Source organism: Zootermopsis nevadensis, unplaced genomic scaffold, assembly GCF_977971745.1.
Source record: "Zootermopsis nevadensis isolate Lab colony 2312 unplaced genomic scaffold, Znev_1.0 Znev_ptg000016l, whole genome shotgun sequence".
NCBI lineage: Eukaryota > Metazoa > Arthropoda > Insecta > Blattodea > Termopsidae > Zootermopsis > Zootermopsis nevadensis.
The window spans coordinates 9,346,873-9,373,851 of record NW_028259148.1 but is presented as its reverse complement, the minus strand read 5'-3'; the positions used below and the strand labels follow the sequence as shown (position 1 = coordinate 9,373,851).

At 36.7% G+C, this 26,979-nt stretch overlaps 2 protein-coding genes across 24 annotated transcripts in view; one reads left to right on the top strand and one right to left on the bottom strand.

Annotated features, from left to right (window-relative positions):
- The window catches only part of Atg10 (Autophagy-related 10), a 507,888-nt gene that overhangs the window by 145,585 nt on the left and 335,324 nt on the right, over positions 1-26,979 (top strand). For 12 of the 16 annotated variants that reach the window (XM_087349892.1, XM_087349890.1, XM_087349889.1 and 9 more), the window contains one exon: positions 16,084-16,149. Coding sequence is in view for 4 of the 16 variants with exons in the window: in XM_087349893.1 (XP_087206019.1) it covers positions 16,096-16,151 (56 nt within the window). In the remaining 12 variants the exon portion in view is untranslated. Of the gene's footprint in view, positions 1-16,083; positions 16,152-26,979 lie in introns of all 16 variants that reach the window. The other 4 variants (XM_087349893.1, XM_087349888.1, XM_087349891.1 and 1 more) reach the window with 1 other exon arrangement.
- The window catches only part of vn (membrane-bound neuregulin protein vein), a 209,416-nt gene that overhangs the window by 116,638 nt on the left and 65,799 nt on the right, over positions 1-26,979 (bottom strand). The gene's annotated exons all lie outside the window — the stretch shown is intronic.

The following is a 26,979-nucleotide window of genomic DNA, read 5'->3' as shown; positions in this document are numbered from 1 at the left end:
ACGATTGTCGGTCTCCGGATAACGTTTCGAACCCAGGGACTTCTGCATTCGGAGCAAAAATGCTAACCACTCATCGCCGACGTTCGCAACCTCGTTGTAGCTTATACAATGGGTGAAAAACTATTCATACGCTAGATTATGTTTTCAAACTGTATCAAAGATTTGCCATTGTTCCCTTTCGTATAAATAAGAATGAGCTAGTGCAATCATAATGTTTTTATGTGGGTCGAAAAAAGTAAAGAATTCTCTCTTATTTACAAAAATCTTATCTTTTCCGTTATTTAAACAGGGTTTAAGTTATCGTAAAATTGGAACTCTCCTCAATTTATCATTTGCTACCGTTTAGTGCGAAATTAAAAATATTAAGACAATGAATGGGATCGAAAATAAAAAGAAATCTAGTCGACCCAGACTGCTGTCTACAAGAGATTGCCCTGAATCTTAAACAAGTTTCTAGAAACCCCAAAGCAAGTGCTCGAAAACTGGGCAGAAGACCTCGCTACAGCAACTGGTAAACACGTCAGCCGTCAGAATATTCGAAATCGCCTCCATGAAAATGTTTGCAAAAGAAAGAACCCTTTAACAATGAACGAAGCACGAACACGCCTGTCGATTTCTGGAATAAAACAATTATTCTCTGGTGGTCCTAAGTACGTTTGGCGAAATCCAAAAACAGAACTGGATCCAAAAAATGTTACACCAACAGTCAAACATGGACGAGGGCACGCATTGGTTTAGGGCTGTATAAGCCTCTCGGGTGTGGGGGAACTTGCAATATAACTTGTTGAAAATATTATAGTCGCTAAAGGATGTGTGGACGTATTGCGTGGTATTTTAAAGAACAGTTTAATGGAAACTCCTCCACATTCTATGGATATTAATCCAATAGAAAATGTCTAGTAACTTTTGGAAACGAAGAGTTAAAAAATTCAAATGTTCGTCATTACAAATGCTCGGTTAAAACTTGAAGAAGGAATGTGATAAAATAGTCCAATAAGACTTCAGGCAATAATTGATTCTAAATTTGTATATTATCAAGGATATTTAATATTTTTTTGTAATTTCTGCATGTATGAATACTTTTTGGACTTGAATATACTGTTCCTTAATTTTATTTATATGACAAGGTTTTTTAACGTTATATTTACTCTACACCAGTAAATGTTTTTTGATAAATACAACATTTATATAAATTTGTCCGATACAATAAAAAGGGACAAGCATGAACATCTTTTTTGCCCGCTGTATTTATTTTACGTAATAACTGAATTGAGAAATTGATCCCCTGAGTGTGTGCAACGGTCTGTATGAATGAGACCTCATAAGCACAGAGGTGACGCAACTCTGTGTCCACCTGCTGTAAGCCTAACCCCTCCCACAAGAAGTCTGGCAGTCTAATCGGCTGTCTGTCTGTCTGTCTGTGTTGTTTGGGCTAGCATCCAGCAACACCAATCCTCCTCGCCCGAGCAGTTGGTTACACTGGGCTAGACGTCTGACTCATCAAGAGCAGTCTGGGCCAAGGAACAGCCCAGTACAACGACCAGTTTATTCTGCGCAATAAATTGGTATTTAACAACAAAAACCATATTTTTTTCAACTAGTGTTTTCGGTTATACCTAATTAACTTCATGGAGCAGAGCCCTTTCGGAAAAGCTACCACTTTCTGAGCTAGTCTAGAAATCCAATCCGTTTTTTTTATAAAATTGGAAGATTTATTATTAAGGTGTCCACAAGAGACCGCCACTATACTCTGTAGAGGATTAGTTCAGTCCATTCCCCACCCTCATATCATATTTTTAAATTTGTTTTAATATTAACCTCCCTTACGCCTGGGTCTCGCAAATATTCTCTTCCTTTCAAGGTTTTCTGACGAAAGTTTACTATGCATTTTTCAATACGCCATCTTGTACACTTGCTTCGCCCAAGTTTTCCTTGATTTTATCATCGTAATGACATTGTGTGATTTCATAGTGTTATTACGTTTTAAAATCCAAATATTCATAAAATAAGCATTAAAAGCGATTATTAAGAATTTGACAGGAGACTATCATGGTTATTTCAAGGACAGGCTGAGGAAAACCTCAGGATAATCATCGGGCCAGAGATTCAAATGCGATACCCATCGAGTGGATCGATACATCTGTACTAATTTGTGTAGTTGAGGTACTTTTGGACTAATTTGCGATGACGTAATTTTCAAATCTGTTACGATGGAAATAAAAAAATCGAGAGTTTGGACAGATGTCAACCAAAATAAAATAAGTATGTTAGATGGTGCGTTTTGTATTTAAATCAGTTTCGATAAATTTCGACCATCCTGACCGAAGTGTTCGCGGTTAATCTCAGTCACACAGATAGATGGTGGAGTTGTACCTTAAAGTAGGCTAATGCCACTTCTTAAACATCATTTACTAAACATCATTTGAGCTCTAGTTGAGAAAATGTCGCTGAATAAAATCAAGAATGAATCCGCTATCTTTGTCGTTGATTTTAAATCCGATATTACCAATGTTTCTCATAAACACTGGAATTATAAAAGCAACTTTTCTGTTGTGTTCTTTTTTCGGATGTGATCTCAACAAATTGTAAGACAATGGTTATGGAACAAACTTCTCCTTGTCATGTGTATAGCAACGAAGGTCATGTACTAGTCATACACACGTATAATATTACAGGCAAGCCCATGAAAGTTGCACGAAACGCTTCGACAGGAATAATTCAGATCGAAAAACTCTTTCAATACCTGACTCGTCTACTACAAACTTTTCCGATCACTGTATGCAGTATAACTTGCTTGTTTGCGTTAACAAAATCTTTGCGGGTTACATCTTAAAAAGTTTCTACGCTTCATGAGTTATTTTGGTTTTGTCATATATTAAAGTTGCCCTCAGTGTAACAGAAGACTATTTATCATGGCAAAAATAGTTGTCAAAGAATCATTTATGAAATAGGTGTATGTATTGCGCAATTTTCACGAATGGAAACTAATTTTTAAGTAAATACTTATTTAATTGATAAGTTAAAAAGAATAAAACAAAGTGTGACAAATAACAATACTTTTATGTTCGATGTGATCTTCATTTCCAGGTCAGATATAATTCAGCCGTTGTCGTATTCGGTTTAATGTATATTATTCATCACGTAAAAACCAGTGATTTGTACTTAGACGTCGCAGAAAATTGTGGCGACCTTACTCAGAATATTTTCGAACACGTATGGGTAAAGGAACATCGATATATTGGCCTTTACGTTCACCCGACCTCTTTCAAATAGATGTTTGAAAAGTAGGAAGATTTTATAAAAAAGGTTTTGTTTTGCGTATAAATTTCTTACGGAACCTTATTTCTCCTCTTGAATATTATAATATCGGTATTAAGCGAAGTTTGGAAGTGATGTCAGACAAAGTTAACGAACTGTAATTATGTAGTCTGCTGACGAAAATGTTGCACAAAGCCAAGTAAATCTTGTACACAATATCTCATTGTCTAAGTTTAAATTTATTAACATATTCTAAACAAACTCTAAGCGAATCGTGAAGTTTATACCTAAATTTTCTGACGTAGGTCTATACGCCCAACTAACTTTTGAACTTTTGAATTTTGAAATTGAACCGATAATATTTCATGCACATACACGGGCGGAGGTGATTAATGGTCGTGAAAGACTGCTCTGTTATTGATCGAAATATTATATCACTAAACATAGGCCAGGCCTGTGTAATCAATCACAGGAATTTAAGGTTATGGAACGGAAGTGACATCGCAATATTCAGATAATAAAGAACTAAATCACTGGTTAGCCCTTTAAAGCGCAATGATAACGAGATGCTTCAACAGTCAAAATCTCTTAATTTATTGTCTATTAGTTTTGTATGATTTTCCCTGCAAATAGCAATTATGTCCTTAAACAGTGTTAATCAGTTGATCTTTGTAATGTTGATGTATTGTGTTTTATTTTCGGTACGAACTGAATTATTAATGTTATTTAGACAGATTTAGACAAAGGGATAACTAATTATATAAAAGTATCTTGATGCGATTAATATAAAACTCGCCATTATAACCTAACTCTGAGGTATTAACTACTATAATTTCGATCTGTGTACCTCAATTAGCCCCTTTTATGGTAGACATAACATTAAAATGTTTCTGGCTTTACTTCAACGTATTATCATTGTCTTTCTTAAAAATCTTGTATTCTCTAAGCTGGTCAATAAATTTCCCTCTGTTTATAGAACCTAAAGTTTCATGACTGTTTTTACAAAAGCTCGCTACTTGTCCATATCATCAACCGAAAGAATCAAGTTCACACACATATAACCTTTTAATTAAGATCTATTTTAATATTATCCTCCCATTTGTGTTTAGGTCTCATCCACTTTGATTTGTTATCACTAATAATATAAAAAGAAAATTTAAAAAAATTCTAACTTTTTTCCTATATCCTCTTGTTACTTCCTCCCTCTTGGGTCGAACATTCTATGCCCTCTCCTTAAATTTGTGGTTTGATTACTTTATTTTTTACGATTATAGATAGCAAATGGGAAGACAACTGAAAGTCAGTTATCTAGCAGTTCGTAAAACCTATATTCCTTATCTTCAGAATATTAACAAATTTACATTAAACGTTTGAAGTGGTGGTTCAACTTTAATGTCCTTGTCAGTGTCGCTTTTTTAGAACACGTCGCTAGCTAATGAACCATTGGACCATTTGAAACTTTGTATGAAGACAGATTGTAAATAGATGGGCGAACAGACTGGCAAATATGCAGTGTCACAGTTGCGGACAGAAATGTTAATTTACTGTTAAAATAAATACTAGGAATTTTGTGTTCGAAAAATCATTTTTAAGTAATGCAAATTTTAACCCAGTAATGCAATATCATTTATGCGCAGATAGTCACCCGATCCAATCCTTGTAAATTCAGAAATTTGGATTTTCTGCATTTGTAAATATGTCAAGATTATTATTATTCCTTATATTCCCCATTTTACAGGGTATCTACTTCTATGTAGCTGGACAAACCTTGCCCCTGAGGCACATAGTGCAGCAGCTATTTCTGAAATACATTTTGTTTTTTTGTAATACGTGTTACATACATTAAACAGATTTCACTTGAGGAATTATTATATATTGTATATGAGTGTCTTTCAAATGATGTATGATGTTCCTAGAGTGACGGTTTTCTGAGGTTCCTTAATGTCGTGTTCGCCCGGGATGTTGGCCAAATATGTTTTAGTGACTTGGATAAAGTTCCAGTTGCTCCTATAATTAATGGAATTACTTTTGGTTTTGCTTTCTACATTCGTTGTATCTCAAGATCCTCCCCGTTTCCGTTTTAATTATATTTCTATCGATTGGTGGTATTATTATTATTATTATTATTATTATTATTATTACAGTCTTTATTGATGTATTTATTTGTTAGTATTATTTTCATTTAGGAAATGATTTATTATTATTTATTTAATTAAAACTTTCGAACATAACCTCAAATATTTAAACATTAACCATGTTTGTAATTGTTGAATTATACATTATATTTCGTGTATAATTTATAGGCGTGTTTATGGTGTGTATTCATACCACATTTCAAATGTATGTCTCCAGTGGTTGATTAGTTAGCAACATCAGACCGAAAGATAAAACGACCCGCCATGTTGTACTTAAAAACAAACTTTAACAAAATTGCACATTATTCGAATATGTATTACAATACATCATTTTAGAGCTCTATATTAAGTGTCGCTAGTGTCGCTCCCACCTTATAAATTCACTTTGTTGTTATTACCGACTTCGGATAGTGTGGACTGCCACATATAAAACCTTATAAGCACGAAGTTCATTTAAATAACATTTAACATTTAATTCCTATCCCAAGGAAAACACTACGTGACTGTATTACAAAGATTGATCATTGCTGAAATAATCGTTATTTATTCTGAGAATCAGATGAAACTCATAAATATACTCTGTGGGCAAATTTCAGAGTAATTGAATGTTAAAACAGGTGGTGGAGATATTTACCATTGTGCTTTATATGGTAAGAGGGCAACGCTTTGAGGCGTTTCTGCACACTGCTGCAGTCTAACGAGCGTAAATTATCCATTGCTGTTTTGCAGTCCGTTTCGTGTTTGTAGGCCAGCTGAACGGATGTAAGATGATCATGTTAACAGTGAAATTGATTTTAGAAACGTGTGGAGACTGCAGATAAATTCTTGGAATACGCCGTACATAACCAAACACATAAATTTAAACAGATTACACGGAATAAAGGAGAATTATCATTTTCTAAAGTATTACTGTATTTTCATTTGTATGTATGCTGATAGTATTACAGAGACCAGTGGAGGGCAGTTGTAAAAATTATAATGTAACTTCGGATTACATTAAAGGCTGGAAAGTTCTTGACTTGCTGAATGACAGTTGGCTTTTCAAGGACTGTTACATTCTACCTAAGTATTCATTTGTAGAACTATTTTTATGTGTATCTACGTAGAATCACTCGTCTAAGTACGTTTCAGACGAATTTTTCGGATTTAACAAAGATAAAAAATTTCTGCTACTAAATTAAAACGCTACGAACACAACATATCATGTTATATATTTCTGAAATTGTACAATTTAATCCGCGAAGCGCAGTCTTTTTGAAAAATTTCGTCTGTACTCGCCAAGTTAGTCAAGAAATTCCCTACATTTTATGAAACCCGAATGATCATTACTATGAAGATGACTGTCTTCTGGAATTTTACCCCATGTGGTCTGGTAGAAATTTACCGACGTTTCAGATATGAGTGCGGCCTCTATTATTACCGTCCTGATAATGGGGGCAGCTAGAATATCTGAAACGTCGACAAACTTGTACCAGACAAAACGGCGTATTCTGTCATCGACCTGATGATGGTGGCAGCTAGCACCTCTAAATATACTATATAAACCTCTGTGACACTATACGTCATATCATCTCAGAAGACATTTATATTCGCCGCTGTGAGATATTGAAATCTCATCAATCATTACTGTGGTCGGATCATGCCTGAGCCATTTGAAACTAGACCACTCATTTTAATATTGTTCCGTAAGGACGTTTTACATTTTGATATAAGCTTATATTTGGTGAATTTTTTCATATTTTGTACCAATTTCTGGGCAAGTACTGGGTAGCCTGAAAAGGATCCCTTGATTGCATCCGGCCTGACTAGAACATCGCCGTAAGAATGTATTTCGCAACTTTGTATGAGAAATGTCGCCTTCGTTAAGTGCCATCTCCGGTTTACGGTCGCACTACACTCATTAGCTCATGTTTATTCATTCTTATTCAATGTCACATTCCTTTTCTCCATTACTGAGATCATCTCGAATACTTAGGCAAATGTGAACTGTTGAGAAGTGAGAGTGTGTCACAAAGGCACTAACTAGCCGAAGTAATTCTACAGAAAACATGCGTTTAAAACCCAGAGCCTTCACAACACAACTGTGTCTGTAATTTGCATAATCGTATGTAAAATTGACCTTGTACTTAATCCCTGTGCAATAAAGTTGGGTAACTGTCGCAGAAATATGTCTAAATATTATTTTTATCTATTTCTGAATGTTTATGACTTAAATGTGTCAGAATTAGTTATTATTTCTTGGGATTTAATCCATCGTCTGTTTCCTTAAAACGCACCGTTTCACAAAGTAGTTTTATTTTAATCCAGTGATGAAATGGACGTTTCTGATTGGATTCCTATAGGACTGTTGACGGTCACAGAACCAGTTTATGAAAAATTGCGTTTTAAGAAAACCAAGGCTATGCGTAGTAAAAAAAAAATTAACTGAATTTCTTAATCTCGACATTGAATGGGGTTTAGCAGTTAATTTGAGATTATGATCTTCTCAGGGTCCACATTATGACTCTCGTACGTGCTTTGTGGTAAACTGAAGTGGTCATTGCGATAATAACACTTGTTTCAGGGACTGTTAATATTACTCCCATGTAACACATAATAATCGCACAGACATCAAGCAATTTTCCGCCTTTTATGGAACACAAAGGTTTATTACTGTGCTCACAAGAGTCTGCCAATGTTTCCTATCTTGAGCCAATTGACTCCAGTCTACAACCTCTCACCTTATTTCTCTTAAAATTTGTGCTCTGCGACAATTGTTCTTAGGGTCATCAAAAGAAACATGAAATTAAAGGGGATAAAGGATAGGGAAGTCGGAAAAATGCATAAAAATCTTTAGCCTGAAAATCTTAAGGGGTCATAGTACCATGCCATCGCCCTGATGGTGGAGGCAGCAAGGACCTCTGAAACATCGGTAAACTTCTACCAGACTACACGTCACAAAAAGCCAGAAGACTACCATCTTCGGACTCGCCGTCTTGAAAACCTCGAATCATGCGTATTATATTTGCTTTCGCACTGATCCTCGATTTCCCTAGCTTTAATTTCAAAACATGAAAGTGATCTGAGGGAAATGAACATGGGGTCAAAAAAAGAACCCGTTAATGGCCCGAGTAACGACAGGGTAACCCCCCTTCCCAGAAAATGTTTTAGCTATGCCAATTTTCTGCTGGAAACTGTCCATTGTTAGGTTTATTTCTTGTACACAACGTTCCGGAACTGAGATTTGTTATCATTATACTGACAGTTTTATAATCTTTCATTCCAAACACTGTAGTAGATGTATCTCCCGAAACGTCGTTCAGGATATCAATAATTTAAACTGCGGGGTCGACGTTTGCGGTCTAGTGGCTTTTAGTCGGGACGTCCCTGGTTTAAATTCAGTTCCGCCATACTGATTTTTCAAGGTTTTCCTCAATTCCTCCAAGAAATTCCTGGGATAGTAGGACATTAGGTCACTCACTACCTCTTCCTTCCACATCTTTTCCGATTAATTATTTATTAATGATACCATAATTGACGCTACATGCTCTGAGCTACTGACAGCGTCGTTAAATAAACTGTAAATAAAATAAATTACTGGCAGAATCTAAATCATAATTATGTTATGTTATTAATGAATCTAATACCACTGGAGGAGGTGTTTTGATGGCTGATCAGAAACTACGGGCGTATTTAGTACATTTTCAAGCTAGAATACCTAAATAAAGTATGTTAAAAAATAATAAATTTTTGTATTAATATCTTGTTGTCTTGTTTCATAGTACGTGATTACTGTAATATGAGATAAAAAAGTCGTCATCATTGAATAGCAGTACTTGGAACTAAAGGTTATGTAAAATGAAAAAGTTGGCGTACAAAATTGTTGCCATAATCAAACCTATGGTCGTTTGTATTGATAAAAAAGACGCTGCCAGTACAAACTTAAGCACCCAGACGCCACAGATTATAATATTTTCCTTGTTTCTCAAATTACGGAAGGAATACTGGTGACGTTTACACCACTATATTCCCCCCTTACTCTTAAAATGGGCGGTACCTAAACCGACAGGCCCATATGACGAGTTCGTTTGTGTTCAACCACGCCGCCAGCCTAGAAAATATATACACCGCCATTTTACAACGTATAGCTGAAGTATTTGCATATTTTAACTGTCTGATTAAGAGGTAAACAATTTAGAGAATGGTAGAAACAAGCACATAAATTATGTAACTTTAATGCGTTAATTCCAGGAACTTTGGCATAAACGTTACGATTTAACAAAAACACAACGAAATGCATTTGATTACTGTAAAGCGCGTTTAATATCGCTATTAACACGAGAACCAGAATTGTATGTGGGATGCGAAACGCATAATAATAAAGTGACGATGTAGTGTGACAGGTGTCGGATGTGTGTTTATGGGTAGGGTCTCCCTCGACATGACGCAAATAATCATGGAAGTAATATCTTATTAAGATTGCGTATGCAGGGAAATCATGAATGACACCGAGATAGAAATCCGTGTGATGAAATGGACTGTTGATCATCGGACATACGAGGACAAATTCCTGTCATGGGTATTTTATATCAATGAACACGTACGATTGCGTCAAGATGTCTGAATTGAATATACCAAGTCGAGTTGAAACGGTCAAAGGGTGCCTCCAGTGTCTTGCAACATATCACAAGCTTTTACATCGTTCTTCTTTAGACAGCCGTTCGCAGTCCTGTAGATAATTACCACAGCTTACTTAAGTCTCTTATTCATTATTGTAAACATTATTGGCGATTCTGTAGATTGGTACCAGAGCTTTACTAAGTGATTCAGGAACTTTCAAATAACTAGAGCAGGGCGCTCCTTTCGGAGCTCCTACGGGGGGGTTGGTCAAGTTTGTAAAACGCAACCAACCTTGGTTAGTCCCAAAGGGGAGTTAGTTTAGTGTCTCATCCAAGTGTTTTAACCCCTGAGTTAGAAACTAAACTAACCCCCCCGAATGGGGGGTTTACACACTTGACCAAACCACCGAAGGGGTTTGGTTGCGTTTTAAAGTCTTGAGTAAGACACTAAACTAACCCCCGTGTATAAACAAATATAAGGTGATATTGTTGATGACGTCATTTTTTGAGAACGATGGCTAATCCTTTCGGAGCGCTTCTTGTAATCTGATATTTTACTTCTTTACGTCGCTGATCAGAGGCCAACAGTTCTTGGTCAGTCAACTTTCTACGTCCAAACCCACCCTTGCAAGTCTTCCTTTTTTCTAATATGTTTTCTGTTGAAGAGTTCTGATGTTTTAGTTCTTTACGTCGCTGTTCAGTGGCCATCTGTTCTTGGTCAGTCAACTTTCTACGTCCAGCAACACCATTGCTAATCTTCGTCTGTTTTTTCTTATTCTTTTTTTCTCTTCTGTTCTTGTTGTATACGTTTTTCTATGTTTATCAATGTAACTCTCCCTTCGTTTTTCTTTATTTATTAAATAGGTCTGATGTCTTAGTTCTTTACATCGATGTTCAGAAGCCACCTGTTTTTGGTCAGACAACTTTCTACGTCCAACCCCACCCTTGCAAGTCTTCGTTTGTTTTCTTCTGCTCTTCTCTTCTTGTTGAATAAGTTTTTCTGCGTTTATCAATGCAAATCTCCCTTCGCTTTTCTTTACTTGTTAAGTAGGTCTGATATTTTAATTTTTTACGTCGCTGTTCAGAGGCCCACAGTTCTTGGTCAGTCAACTTTCTGCGTCCAATCCCACCCTTACAAAGCTTCGTCTGCTTTTTTCCCCTTCTGTTCTTATTGAATACGTTTTTCTACGTTTATCGATGTAATTCTTCTTTCGCTTTTCTTTATTTCTTAAATATGTCAGATACAGTACAGAGGACAACTTTTCTAGGTCAGTCAGACGTTTTAAAATCTTGAGTAAGACTCTAAACTAAGTCCCCCGAATGAGGGTTAAACACTTGAACAACCCACGTTTTGGGGAGGGTTGGTTGCGTTTTAAAATCTTGATTAAGGCACTAAAGTAACCCCCTTCGGGGGGTTAGTTTAGTTTCTTTTTGGTTGAATATTATTATTAGTATCAGATTACCTTTTTGGTGTTGGCAACGTCTTCTTTCACTTTCCTTCATTTCTTAAATAGTTTTATGTCGCTGTTCGGAGGCGATGTGCTGCTTCTGGAGCAGTGATAATGCGACTGGCTTGATAGTTTTTGATTTCTTTGTTGTGAAGCGTTATTTGTTTCCTCGGCATTGTTGTGTTCCACAACAATGCCGATTTTGTTTATAGTTGACATTGTTGATGACGTAATTTATTGACGACAACGACTAATCACAAATTTTTATAAGGAGATAACCAGAGCTTCCATAAGTCAGTTATTTACGATCCTGCAGATAATTTCCAAAGCTTGCTTAAGTCAGCTGCTCAGGATACTTTAGATTATTACTAGAGCTTTATTAAGTAAGCTCTGGTAATGATCTACCAGAGCTTCCATAAGTCAGTTATTTACGATCTTGCAGATAATTGCCAAAGCTTGCTTAAGTCAGCTGCTCAGGATACTTTAGATTATTACTAAAGCTTTATTAAGTAAGCTCTGGTAATGATCTACCAGAGCTTCCATAAGTCAGTTAATTACGATCCTGCAGATAATTTCCAAAGCTTGCTTAAGTCAGCTGCTCACGATACTTTAGATTATTACTAGAGCTTTATTAAGTAAGCTCTATTAATGATCTACCAGAGCTTCTATAAGTCAGTTATTTACGATCTTGCAGATAATTGCCAAAGCTTGCTTAAGTCAGCTGCTCAGGATACTTTAGATTATTACTAAAGCTTTATTAAGTAAGCTCTGGTAATGATCTACCAGAGCTTCCATAAGTCAGTTATTTACGATCCTGCAGATAATTTCCAAAGCTTGCTTAAGTCAGCTGTTCACGATCCTTTGGTTTATACCAGAGTTTATTAAGTAATTAGGAACCTATAGGAACCAGAGCTTTCGAAAGTTAGTTATTCACGATTTTGCAGATTATTACTAAAACTTTCTTTGGCCAGTTACAGTTGCCTGATTACTTTTTAGTCAGCAGAACTGAGAGGAAGAGACCACTTGGGAAATGTACGGATACGTGGGAGATAACATTAGAATGGTGTTTAGAAAAATGGGCTTCTAGAGGTTAGGATCGATTCGCATGGCTCAGGCTAGTAATGGGTGGCGGTCTCTTGCGAATGTGGAAATTAACCTTAGGATTCCATAAAAACACGGGGAATTCCGTGAAAAGCTAACTGATTAATCACTTTCATTAACGACTCTGCATTATGGAATTATTTGATTATACAGTATCTGAAGCTTGAAAGTCCATATTATTCAGTGTTAGCCGTGAAGCCCTTGCTAATTTTGTATGCAAGAATGGAGGGCAACCAATTTATGATATCAGAGCTATGTAAGTTGAAGGCTGTTTAGAACTTCAGGACAAGAACTTTGAGGTCACTGTATGTTAAGTGCCATTGGGAAAGAAATATAAAGTGATCTGAGTAACTCAGCCTTGTGAATGAATTAAATATGCTGACAGGATCAGATGTAGAAACTATTATTCCTACCATCACAAATCTGGCCTTACCCTACGAAACTTCATCTAGCTGACTTCTTCTTTAGAAACTTATATTTACTCAGCTTGTCAAGAAGTTACCCACTGTCTTTGGAACCTGATGTTTTATTACCATGTTAGATAAACACGTCACTTGGACCCTATCTTAAGCCAGATTAATACAATCCACACCCTTACGCGTAATAGCTTTAAGAAATGTTTCAATATTTTCTCCTATCTACACTTTTGTCTAACAAATGTTTTCCTCCTTTCAGATTTTCAGACGAAAATCCTGTATTTGTTTCGGCCACCCTCACTGATGTTTCCGTGGTTTTCCTCAATTGTGTGGGAAATACCAGAATATATTTCAAAAAGAGAACGGCTCCCCGAATCCAATAATTGGACCTAGCAATGTCCTTCAGTTAATGTGTTCATAACCTTTATGTTCCAACCCTAGACGTCCATCCAACGAAAGTTTCTTTTGATACAAATGTCACCTATTTTTTTCTGAGTAACCTATGAATAGGGTAGACCTGTCTAAGTTTTCTGCATTGCACGAATTTCTTATTTATTTTCGAATTTGATTAATCATGTGATACGAAAAAAATTCGCGTTATATCGATACGCTGAATACATATCGCTATTCAGTATATTTCCCCGATATTTCATATCGATTTTTCGATATCGACTGATATCCCTAATAAAACTGAATAATAACTTTTTAATACCACGTTTTATTAAAATAGTTGGCTGGAGTTAAGTAAACTGTCGACATTTCTTGAGAAATGTTATTCAAGTCACACCTTATTCTATTTGTAAGCAGGAAAGTTCCGTCGTGGAATGTAAGAGGCAGGTCCCAGCACTTGCCTTGCACTACACATTCTGCCAGCAATGCTTCTGAAACGGACAGGTGTGCCTCGTAACATATGCGAAATCATTTCGCGTTACAGACTTCTCTACGTTTTCAAACATTTTCACACACCTAAACCAATTCATTTTGTTCATTCTAAAACGAACACCAACCCATGACATTAGGATGGCCATCTAATATATTGTTACGCCGTATAGTCTGGTAGACATTTGACGACATTTCAGATATGCTTTCTGCACGGCGGAACAACACAGAAGACAGTCATTTTTATACTCACCGCCGTGATAACCTGAAATCTTAACCCATGACATTTCGTCCGTGTGAACCAAGTGACAGATGTGTATAACAGTATATATAAAACAGACTCGCGACCTGCCTGCGTACATTTTTTATAATGTTGTATCACCATGTATGATAACAAATATTTATCTGAAATCAGAAAACACATTTTTATGTCTTCAATATTTTACAGCACGAGCATGAGATGAACGTCAATTCGAGGATTAGAGCACATTTTACTGATAAACACATGCTTATTGTAACGAAGGATATTCTTAAATAGAACTACTGCAATACTATACCTAATTTATTAGTATCTGTAATACATTTTAGTGGTATTTCGATAATTTGTCTTCATTTTTAACTTTGCCAATCTATAAGGAAGTGTAATATGACCCAGGTATGAGAAACTCTGTGATCCCCTGCTTTAGGCGTAATGTACGCTTGGAAAATACAACACTAAAGGTATTTTTCCACCAGTTACTCTGTTTTTGATGGAGAACCTTTGAAAGAGCTGGTTGCATGGTAGAGTAGGGGAGACAAATTTTCCATTACTCTGAAGGTCACGATGTTAGTGGGAGAATGTAAAACACACATGTAATTGGGAGGAAGAAAGACTAGGAAACAATACAACTGTAAATGCATGAGAGAGCGAGGCTTACGAAGGACAAATCACATGAGAAGTTTCCAGCGTCTGACCCCGATATAAGCAAATGTATTTTAAAGTCCTTTATGAAGCCCTGCTTTTTTATCGATATACAGATATCGAAAGTTTATTATATGACCGATTGTTGTAAGTCATTTCAAAAATCTTACTCTTCGCAAAGTTATTTACTCGGAGTACAACAGTAGCTTGTTAAAAAGAGAATATCAGTTCACAAGTAGCTGATATCAGTGTGCAGATATAACGTTATAACAAGATGCATGTCGCTGGTTTACACAGCTGGATAGGGCGAGGGTCAAATTAATTCTGATGACTGCCGTACACTCCATGACAAAACACATTTGACTTTAACTCCACGCAGCAGAGCCACTCAGCTGAATAATAAGTTACCAACCTTTATGGAATCCAAAAGTTCATTACCGTATTAACAAAATCCCTATCCCAAAACACTCATATTTTATCTTAGATTGATCTGAATATTTGTTTCCTTCTATGCCCGTGTCGGGTATCCCAACTAAAAGCTTGTATGCACTTCTCATAGTCTCATGCGTGCTACATTCCCCACCCATCTAAGAGGTGTTGTACATGTCAGTTTTTTAACTAAACTAATTCTGCTGTAATGCAAACCGAAGTTTCAACACCAAAGGTTCGGTACTGTTAAAACCAAATCCAGCATTTTCTTTCACAGTCACAACATAATTTGAATGCATCTTTGTGCTGTCTGTCTGTCTGAGTGACTCGTCTTTTTCACCAAATTTCATGATCTGTTTCACAGAAAATATTACAATATCAATTCATAATCACAGATTTTAATATTTTCTATTTCAACTTCCAATTGTCATAATGACGCCTAGCGGAGTGAGCCCTGTTTCGTCACAGAATGGCGCGTTCTTAGTTTGAGGTTAGAGCAGACCTCCCCCAAACATAGAGGGTAGTTGGGAACATATTAAATTAACAGCTGTGGACGGCAGATAAGGGGTGGTCCTCCTGTTTGGGGGCGTCCGGCGGGGGACTAAGAATTTCCCACAACAAAGTACTGGCATGTTATGAAATGTTACGCAGGGCCGTGGATTTCCACGGATTCTCTTTGAAGATTAAAATACACGAAATTATGATTTTGCCTCTTGTTTTATATGGCGTAAAACCTATTTATCACGTTAAGGAAAGAATAAAGATTTATGGTGTCTTTGTTAACAGGATACTAAGGGGGAAATTTGTACCTAATTGGGATGAAATTACGAGAGGATACGTATATTTAAATAATGACGAGCTTACATAGTTTGTACACTAAATCAAATTGTTAATAGAATGTCTTTTGTTTTGTTTCAGGTCTAAGTGCTGATGGAAAGACATCAGATAATATATCGATCGTATATCATCAGAGCTCAACACCAGGTCAGTAGTATATTCACTAATTTTTTAAATATTGGTAGACCTGATTTATTCTCATTGTAAACATAAGGATGTTTAAAGTATCTCACTTGTTTATAAATGTCAGCAGTCGCATTTAAACGCTCCATATTTATATTAACTTCAATGTATGACACGTCCGTCTGTCGTAAGCAACATTTAAAATCTATTATTTCGTTCACCTGCCAACAGTACGTCTTTCAAACCGTCCAATTTAACCACGGGCTATTCAAATTTATATTTTATAATCGTTATTCAACGACATAAATATATAGAGCAGGCCTAAAATATTATTCATTGAATAAAAATGTCTCATCGTATACAATATTATTAAATTACATAAAATACTGTATTTCCTCGATTTTAAGACACTTTTTCACGTTTTAAAATGTCTTAAATCGAGGTGCGTTTTACATTTTATTGCGTCTATGAATCGATATTGTGTCTTTATTCTGAAAATCTATTACTAAATCAAGGGTGCTTCTAATAATTATTAGAAGCACCCTTGATTTAGTAATAGGTTTCAGGATTATAATCGATGGCGTTTTAAAATGTTGGAAATACGGTATATGTGTTATTGAGGTCGGACACTATTGTTTCAAACATTTTTGTTATAGTCAATATCTATCCAGATATAAGGAAGGATAATTATTTACTGCATACTTTGTGATGTCTATAGTGTACTTGGCTTTGGAACAATGGATGTACGTCTCCAACAAAGTATTTGTATCTGCTATAAACATATACCAAATCGAAAGATATACACAAAATCGTAAAGATTGTAGAGAATGTTCTTGAGAAATGTGTAACAAACTGGAATTAGCTTTTCCTGTTGTTCACAAATGAGAAAGGTAATGTATCTGTGTAGTAAACCAAATTTGGCAAGCTGTCATTTAAATACTGAAGGATAACATTAGAAATTCAAATTTTTTCAATGAGATTATGAATTAAGAAATCCATACAACTTTAACTCTTAGATATCTCCCGTAAATATGTGATTATAATTCATATTTATTAACCTTTAGATCAAACCTAATAACTTAAAGTATTACAGTTTGCAAATACGCAATAAGTTGTTTACAAAATCTAGGTTTCTTCGTTTACGTCTCCAATATATCTGCTGTTCACAGTAGGCCCTACCAGATGAAAACGTTCAATTATTTATATTACAACTTTGACATCAAATTATTAGAATTACCACAAACACCTTGTCTGTTATTTTCCGCCGTGATGCCGTGTGATGATCGTTGTATGCATTTAACTTATGCCAGGCAACGGAACATGTAGCTTACAGTTGTGATTTTATGGCAAATTCGGCTGAAGTGAAATGATTTTGTAACTACGAGGGTCGCTCATTAAGTAATGCCCCACATTTTTTTCCTCAGAACATATTTATTCAAGATGGCTCAAATTTAGTGACAATATAAATCAATGTTTCCTTTACACATACTATTTTTCCACATAGTCCCCATCAACTTGTACGGTTTTACGCCAGCGTGGAACAAGTGCATGCATGCCTTGCCGGTACCAGCTCTTGTCCTGTGCACGTAGCCATGTCCTCACTGCTTGAATAACGCTCTCGTCATCTTCAAACCTTGTTCCGCGGATAGCATCTTTAAGTGGCCCAAAGAGATGGAGTCGGAGGGTGGATGGGGCAGCACCGTTCAACCAAATTTGATGATTTCTTCCCGGGTTCTCGGACTTGTGTGAGGGCGTGCATTGTCATGCAGGAGCAAAATTTCTGCTGGATGCTTGTGAGGCCGAACTCGTCGGAAACGCTTCTTGAGGGTTTCCAGGGTCATAATGTACGCGTCTGAATTGATGGTCGCACCTCTTGGCATCACATCCACAAGAATGACCCCATCACTGTCCCAAAAGACAGTCATCATGACTTTTCCGGCGGAGGGAGTTGACTTGAATTTCTTCTTTCTCGGTGATAGAGGATGATGCCACTCCATTGACTGCCTTTTTGTCTCCGGCTCAAAGTGGTGTATCCAGGTTTCGTCACCTGTAATGATCCGGGACAGAAAGATCTCTCCCTCAGCATCAAAACGCTCCAACAATTCAGAAGAAATCGTTTTCCTTTGAATCCTTGTGGTCTGCTGTGAGACTTCGTGGAACCCATCTTGCGCACACCTTCGAATATGCAAGAGCCCGGATAATTGCAATCACACTTCCATTGCTGACTGAAAGCTGTTGGGCCAATTGTCGAGTTGTGATGCGCCGATCCTCACGAATAATGGCATCCGCGCGGTTCAACATGTCTGGAGTGGTGGCTGTGGCAGGACGCCCAGAGCGCGGCAGATCACGGAGCTCGGTTTCTTCACTTCCTGAAGCTTTAACTCTCTTAGCCCAGCGACCAACGGTGCTCCTATCGACTGCACAGCTTCCATACACAGCACACAAACGTTTATGAATGTTCACCACCGTTTCTTTTTCAGCAACAAAGAATTCAATTACAGCTCGTTGTTTGTAACGAGAGTCGTTCACAGACGCCATTTTAACAGTTCACTACAGCTCCGCTATCGGTTGGAATCATTTGAAACTCCGTACACGAACGCGGGAAACATTAAATCTCAAGCATGTAAAAGTGCACTTTTCTATCTTCATTATTGGCTGAGAAAAAAAATGTGGGGCATTACTTAATGAGCGACCCTCGTATATATGATACCATGTAGTTATTTTTGTTCACAGTGGTTAACCATATAATTTCCAATTCATTCTTTACTGATCATCATATATAGAGTGTTCCAAAAATTATACAAATATTGAATTAATGAAATAAATACAGTTTAATAAACTAAACCATTATATACGTCAGCATTGGCCCTTCGCGAATTAGATAATCTAATGTAAGTGTACACATCTTTCTGGGACACTCTGTAGTTCGAGTTACTTACTGCGTCGTTAAATTAATAACAGGGAATAAAAAAAGGAATATTACCTTAGGTGTAGATATAAATTTAAATTTTGCGCTGTCGAAATTTGTGTAATTTTATGCTTCAAATATGTCTCATGAAAATATTGTAGGGTTAATTTCAATTAAAACATCTATCAGTTAATCTTTTGTTTCCTGCTACTCGTTGAATAAGATAATGTTAACTTTCTGAAGCCAAAGCTTGTTTGAATATTGTTTAAGAATTCAGTCCCTACCGAAAAGAAAACGCTACACTCCACCATTACAAATATTAACTTATTAATGCTTTTGAATAAAAAAATCTCAGCTTACGGCGAGAATCATACGAAAAACATAAATAAAAAAATCAGAGTTTCTGATATTTAAAGCAGATGGTACGTATATTTACCACTGGGGTTTAAAGAGTAAATATTCTTGTTTTTTCTCGAGTTAATTAGTTACCGCACAGCCACTTACGACCATATATTTGCGTTAGCCTTATAAGTCGAGATGTTATTGGCTTAGGGCTTGTCCTTACAAATGTGAGAAAAATTTGATTATATGCAAATTGGATAATTTCTTCAAAACCTGATTAGTGGCACATACAATCTCGGCATCGTCATACCTTAAAATTCTGTTACCTTAAGCAACCAGTGTTGGCTAATAATAATCCTTCGTAATAGATTTTGTTAGTATTGGAACATAATCTAAATTCGGATTCATGACTGAATTGATACAACCTTCAAATAGTGAACAGTCATTGGATATAAATGCGGTAATAACAGCTTCCAAGAAATTACACTTCATAGATGTAATTTATAATTAAACGTGTGTTTTTATACTCTATGAAACTTAATTAAATATGCAAAGACATTTAAAACCGACACCTGCAAATTAGTGCATATGCTTTCCCGCAATGTACTAATGTCGAAGTAATTGCCGATACGTCACGGCGTAAGTCTGCAGTCTCAGAGTGAACTCATTAAGATTATCCGTTCCCCACTTAGGCTGCTCACAAAATAAATCCTTTTGAAATATATTATTTCCTATCTATACAGCTTTAATAAGCTCTTATTAATTTATTTAGTTGTGTGAATATTAAATTAATCTTTAACGATCAACGCTGGATAGTTTGAGCTGTTAATAATCTCGTTAAATAAATCAAAAATAAATGCTGTACTCTTAATATAATAGCTAATGTCCGTCACTCTTGTCTGGACGAGTGCTATTAGGAAAAAATCTTCAAATTGAGTTCTGACTATGGTGACTCTGGTAGCAAGAAATTAAAATTGTGGCGCTTGTGTTGGTGCATGGTGGAGTGTGCGTTTGTCGGGAGTTTTTTTGCGATCGGCGGGAATCTTTAATGAAGATATTTAAACATTTAATTTGGTTTAAAAATATTTGTTTAAGTTTTTTACTGCATGAAATTTGCAAAGATAATGGTACATTAAATTATATTATTTTTCAATACAAAAAATGTCTTATTCACGTTAACTTTTACAGGATTTATTCATCTTTGATAAACATTCTTCGTAAATCTGTAGAGAATTTTACACAGTAACAGGAGTGATTAGTTTCTTGGCACGTGAACAATAGTCTACTACAAGACACTAACACTGAACTGTTGTAACTTATTATTATATTGGGGTTACAAAAAGGAAATAATTCAAAATCACTCAACATTTCCGTTATTTATTTCTGTGGCGCCACACAACGAAAAATGTTGTAAATGGTTTTGTGCATTAAAACGTACATGTTTGCCTGAGATGAATGTCTTTGGACACATCACTTTATGCATTGGTGCAACTTAAATGGTTTTCTAGCAACTTTTATAGAGACAGGACTTAAGAAACAGTGATTTACTATTACCGATAGTGGTACGCGAATTGTTCTAAAGGACGCAGGCCAGGAAAATCTGATCATTCGTCCATCTTGTATGTATAATCTGATTTCATGAAACCAGATATAAAGTTATCAAGTTTACATATTTTAGACGGTTTAATACACCCCGGGATCTTCATAGAATATGTCGTTGTTGATTTATGGTTTATCTCAAGTTCTGGACTTGCCCTGATGATGGAGGCAGCAAGAATCTTTAAAATGTCTGTAAATTTGTACCTTACTATACGGTGTAACAACCCAGAAGACACCCATCTTCAAGAATTGCGTAGTTACGTTCAGTAGCTAGTTAGAAGTGCGGTAGAGAACTGTGAATCTAGTGTGTGAATTGTGCTTTCTTTGTATTCTTCCGCCCAGTCCCATTGTGTAATATTCTGACCTTAATTGAGTTGCCATGATGATAATTACCTTACGAGTTACACGTCATGGGGTCCATCATGTGACCTTGAGATACGACTCGTCGACCGTAACCATTGTTCGAGCTAGGTCTTTGCAGCACGGCTGAGTGTTGGGTTCGTGGAACCGTATCACGGATACGAAATCGTAAACCGAATTATTTCCAGTATAGAGTCATCTTTACTTTTCTGTGGATGTCAAAACATGTGGTCTGGATTGTAACGCCGTTTAGATTTGTAAGTAATTTCGGATACCAGATCTTTAGTCCTGACGATGGAGACTGTTGGTACACTCTATGCAACCCAGAAGATCAACTTTGACATCTTAACCGCAGTGAGAACCCCTTAGAGCTCACGTGAATTACGAATATTTGAAAACAAAGTGCTCACTAAAATATTTTTACATTGTATATTAATGGGACGATTAAAACAGGTCATCTGATATTTTTTGGATAGCGAAATTTAATAGATTAAGACAGACTTTAAATATGGGTTTCATTCGGTTCTCACTGTAAAAGGGACAATTTCCATAAACACCATTAACCAATTGATCTTTGTAATTGTGAAGTATTGTGTTTTGTTTGGGTTACAGACTGAATTTTTAAATATTATTTAAATTATCTTCGGCTTTAAAGTGTTACTAACCTTGAATATTATGGGCCATCTGGTCTACGTTATATTTTTATGACCTTCACGTAAATAGTTGTTGCATAAGGCAAGGGGGGGGAATGAAAGATTTACCAATAAGAATGATACAGAATCTAATACAAAAGCTAGCCGGCTTACATGCGGCATATTATGAAAATATAGTGAAATTTTTATGCCGCGAAAGACTGGGAATTTTTTGACTAGATGAGCGACTGTTAGCTTCTGAAGAAGAAATGTACTCGATTGGTTTCGTTTCGTTAGGTGGCGTACCAGCTATGTTTTTTCTTAAGCAGATTTTGCACGGTACAGTTGACATTTTAATTAAGAATTAAAATGTGTACTAGGGGCTTTACCGCGCATGTACTCTTAATATTCTAGTACTTTATTGGAGATGCTTATGATAATGTTCTAGATTTATAAAATCTTTACATCCGCAGAAACGTAATCAGTAAACCATATTCAGTATTCTAGGATTTTGAGAACAAACTCATGGGATAATCAGAACCTAGTCTATGATTTGAAGTCTGTAACTCCCGAATGTAAAGTATGACTTAGTGGCCATCATGCGCTTAAACTGTTACGAAAAATGTGGGTTTTATAAGAACGTAAACAACATGATTTTTCTGTGGAATCATTTGGACTTGAGGATATGTCGAAGCGAAAGATTCATAACGTTACATGTCAACAATAAGCGATATATCTTCCAAGTGAAGTTTTCTTATATTATAAATGTCCCTGTTTGCTCTTTCTAAGTTCTTAGTTTCTTATATATTTTTTTGTAACTTTTCTTTTTGAACTTGGTTCATCGGTTCGCTCAGTGTTGCGGAAGATTGATCCGAATTCTGTCTATACCAAAAGTTTCTTTCTTTACGAGAAATTGCAGCAAACCTATTTTCGTCCTCCATTCTTTTACAGATGGAATCATAAATAAAACAGTGACTCCTAACTTAATATTTTCGGTTTAACTTCCGTAAAAGTTTCGATTACTTTCTGTTTTAATATATCTTTCTAAAACGTATGTTTATATTTCTTGAACTCCCAGTGGTAATTGTATGTACTACCTAATTTAACAATCATCAACGCTGCATTTCGTGTTTGTGTTATGTATTATTCTCAGTGTACACATCAACTATTTCCTTAAACGGCATTAACAGTTAATCTTTGTAATAGTAAAGTGTGATTTCTTTGTGATACGGACTGAATTCTTAAAATGTAGACGAGTTTCGTCTTCAAGGGGTTAAATAATGTGTATAAGTTTTGGGAATTTTTTCTCAGTTATTAATTACTCGTAAACGCTTAACACACTTATAATTAATGTATATTATGATGAATACGGACGTAAATAAGCCGACACTGATCATCTATTGAGATTATTGAATACAAATCTAAGATAAATAACTAATGTGTAAATTTAAATGTTGTGAACATGTAAGTAGTGGTATTAATGTACGAGGGTCGCTCATTAAGTAATGCCCCACATTTTTTTCCTCAGAACATATTTATTCAAGATGGCTCAAATTTAGTGACAATATAAATCAATGTTTCCTTTACACATACTATTTTTCCACATAGTCCCCATCAACTTGTACGGTTTTACGCCAGCGTGGAACAAGTGCATGCATGCCTTGCCGGTACCAGCTCTTGTCCTGTGCACGTAGCCATGTCCTCACTGCTTGAATCACGCTCTCGTCATCTTCAAATCTTGTTCCGCGGATAGCATCTTTAAGTGGCCCAAAGAGATGGAAGTCGGAGGGTGGATGGGGCAGCACCGTCCAACCCAATTTGGTGATTTCTTCCCGGGTTCTCAGACTTGTGTGAGGGCGTGCATTGTCGTGCAGGAGCAAAATTTCTGCTGGATGCTTGTGAGGCCGAACTCGTCGAAAACGCTTCTTGAGGGTTTTCAGGGTCCTGATGTACGCGTCTGAATTGATGGTCGCACCTCTTGGCATCACATCCACAAGAATGACCCCATCACTGTCCCAAAAGACAGTCATCATGACTTTTCCGGCGGAGGGAGTTGTCTTGAATTTCTTCTTTCTCGGTGATTGAGGATGATGCCACTCCATTGACTGCCTTTTTGTCTCTGGCTCAAAGTGGTGTATCCAGGTTTCGTCACCTGTAATGATCCGGGACAGAAAGACCTCTCCCTCAGCATCAAAACGCTCCAACAATTCAGAAGAAATCGTTTTCCTTTGAATCCTGTGGTCTGCTGTGAGACTTCGTGGAACCCATCTTGCGCACACCTTCGAATATGCGAGAGCCTGGATAATTGCAATCACACTTCCATTGCTGACTGAAAGCTGTTGGGCCAATTGTCGAGTTGTGATGCGCCGATCCTCACGAATAATGGCATCCGCGCGGTTCAACATGTCTGGAGTGGTGGCTGTGGCAGGACGCCCAGAGCGCGGCAGATCACGGAGCTCGGTTTCTTCACTTCCTGAAGCTTTAACTCTCTTAGCCCAGCGACCAACGGTGCTCCTATCGACTGCACAGCTTCGATACACAGCACACAAACGTTTATGAATGTTCACCACCGTTTCTTTTTCAGCAACAAGGAATTCAATTACAGCTCGTTGCTTGTAACGAGAGTCGTTCACAGACGCCATTTTAACAGTTCACTACAGCTCCGCTATCGGTTGGAATCATTTGAAACTCCGTACACGAACGCGGGAAACATCAAATCTCAAGCATGTAAAAGTACACTTTTCTATCTTCATTATTGGCTGAGAAAAAAAATGTGGGGCATTACTTAATGAGCGACCCTCGTATTAATTGTTTTGAACCTTGTAAAGTTTAAAAATTAAAATTACTGATTTGTCAAAACGGGATAACGATACGAATGGGGTCGTATGATCGAATCGTCTTTCAGTCTTTTTGTCTATTATGCACCCATAATGTTATTTTACACAAAACAAAGGATTATTTACCATAGTTTTGTATTTTTCTAAAATCTTTCAACAAACATCATTGCAAAGTGGTGCTTATGACGATCCCACCTCAGATGTTTTTTCGCCCGCCATTACTGATTTAGGAAATTATAAAGTACGATTTTTACGATTATTACCAGTAATGTAACCGCCATACCAAATGTAATCCAAATCCGCCCAGCGGTTCTCAAATTGTATCAGGGAGACGGACAGATACATCCATACCTGCATGCATTCATTTCGACAATACAGTCTGGACTGCTAGTGTCCCCTTCCGAGTGGTGATCAAATGAAATAAATTAAAACTGATATTGAAAGATTACTATAAATAAAGCAGTGATATATATCGCAAATCAAAAGAAAAATACAGGAAAATTATTCTTTGTAACAGTAAGCCAGTGTCTTTGTTAAACAAATTCCCACAAAGTTTCAGTAGAGTGTTCTAATTTATAACCTTATGGCCCGTGAGTCACCAAATAATTGTGAATGTTGTCGAAGGATTGGAAAAAGGTATATAAACTTTGCTCTAAACAATAATTTTTAGACATGATAGTTACAGATACGTAGTGGTCGCGCGAGTACTCGTGGCACCTAAATGCGCGATGTGTAAGCCGAGAGAGGGGAGTTCAGTAGTAGAGGGGGTCGCACAGCCTCAGCTGCGGTGACGCACCGATCTAAACACAGCTAGAGCTACAAACCAACTGAAGCTGACACCCCTCTAGCGCGAGCTTCGGACGGGTCCATCTCATACGACCAAAATCAGTCCTTTGCGCAAGTGCCAGCACTTCTCGCGCGACCTCTACTGAATATCGCAAACACGACTATTTTCTGCCTACTTTGATTTCAGTTTTATTTATGTTCTGTCTAAACTTCGAAACCAATCAAATGCTGGATCAGAGATGAAAACCCTAAATTAGGATTGAGGGTATGGTAATTTGCTGAGTAGGATTTGAGTTTTTCAGGGCGGTGAGTCTGAAGATGTCTGTCTTCTGGGTTGTAGCGCCGTGTAACTGGTAGAAGTTTACCGTTTCAGACACGGCGCAACAGCTCAGTAGACAACCATCATGGTAATGTGCTGTTTGATCATGGCTATCGCACGCCTTCTGTCGCTATTAAGTTACTATAACATCCATTATCCTTCAAGCTTTTCCATTCATGGAAATCTACGTAAGGATTATGAGTAAATCATGCTTGTAAAAATTCTCCAGGTCCTTTGTAATAAATCTCCATAACATACGAATATATCCAGAGCTTCGGGTCGGCGAGTGATATGGATGTAAGGCCTCTATTCTCAGACTTCGTAATTAGACAATTTTGATGTGGAACATCTGGTTGTCACTAGTGACCTAAGACACAAGTGTGGCCCGAGAACAGCTGTTCAATATATGAAGCCTTCTTATTTCATTCACAGTTGCGTCTGTTAAAAGAAGAATCCTTTTGGTTTCACGTAGAATCTTTCGAATCTTTTCGTAGTTTGTACTAATCACATCTTTAATTGTGTTTCATACTAGACATCCAGAGTTCGTTTCTCTGTAGGGGCGCTGGAACTTTTTCGTTTGATTGATTGATTCTGTGACCCATTTAGTCTGCTACCCATTTAATTAATGCCCGTAACGGACGCAGAATTTGTTGACTAGGTGAACGACTATTAGCTTTTTAACAAGGACGCTGCGCCATTCTATTAGTTGTGTTTTATTTGATTTGGTTTGTACATGGATGTCTGAATGTTGTTTCTAGTACATGTTATGCTTACCTGGTAATTGGCAAAAGGAAGTTATTTAACTGCGTGCCATTCTTGTCATTGTATGTGTCATTTTTTATTACATCGTCAATTTATAGACTGCATTGGAATTGGTGTTGCATTACCTTGACTTACAGTTATACATTTGTAATGTCTGTTTCTTCTACTTATTATTTGTCATTGTTTGGATTTCCAAATGTGATCTATGTATTTCCCTTACCAAATCTTGAATAAAATCCCTCTGAAAGAAAGTATTCCATATTTAATTTCGACATATTTTATCGAAGGCTTTCTCGTAATCAATTAATC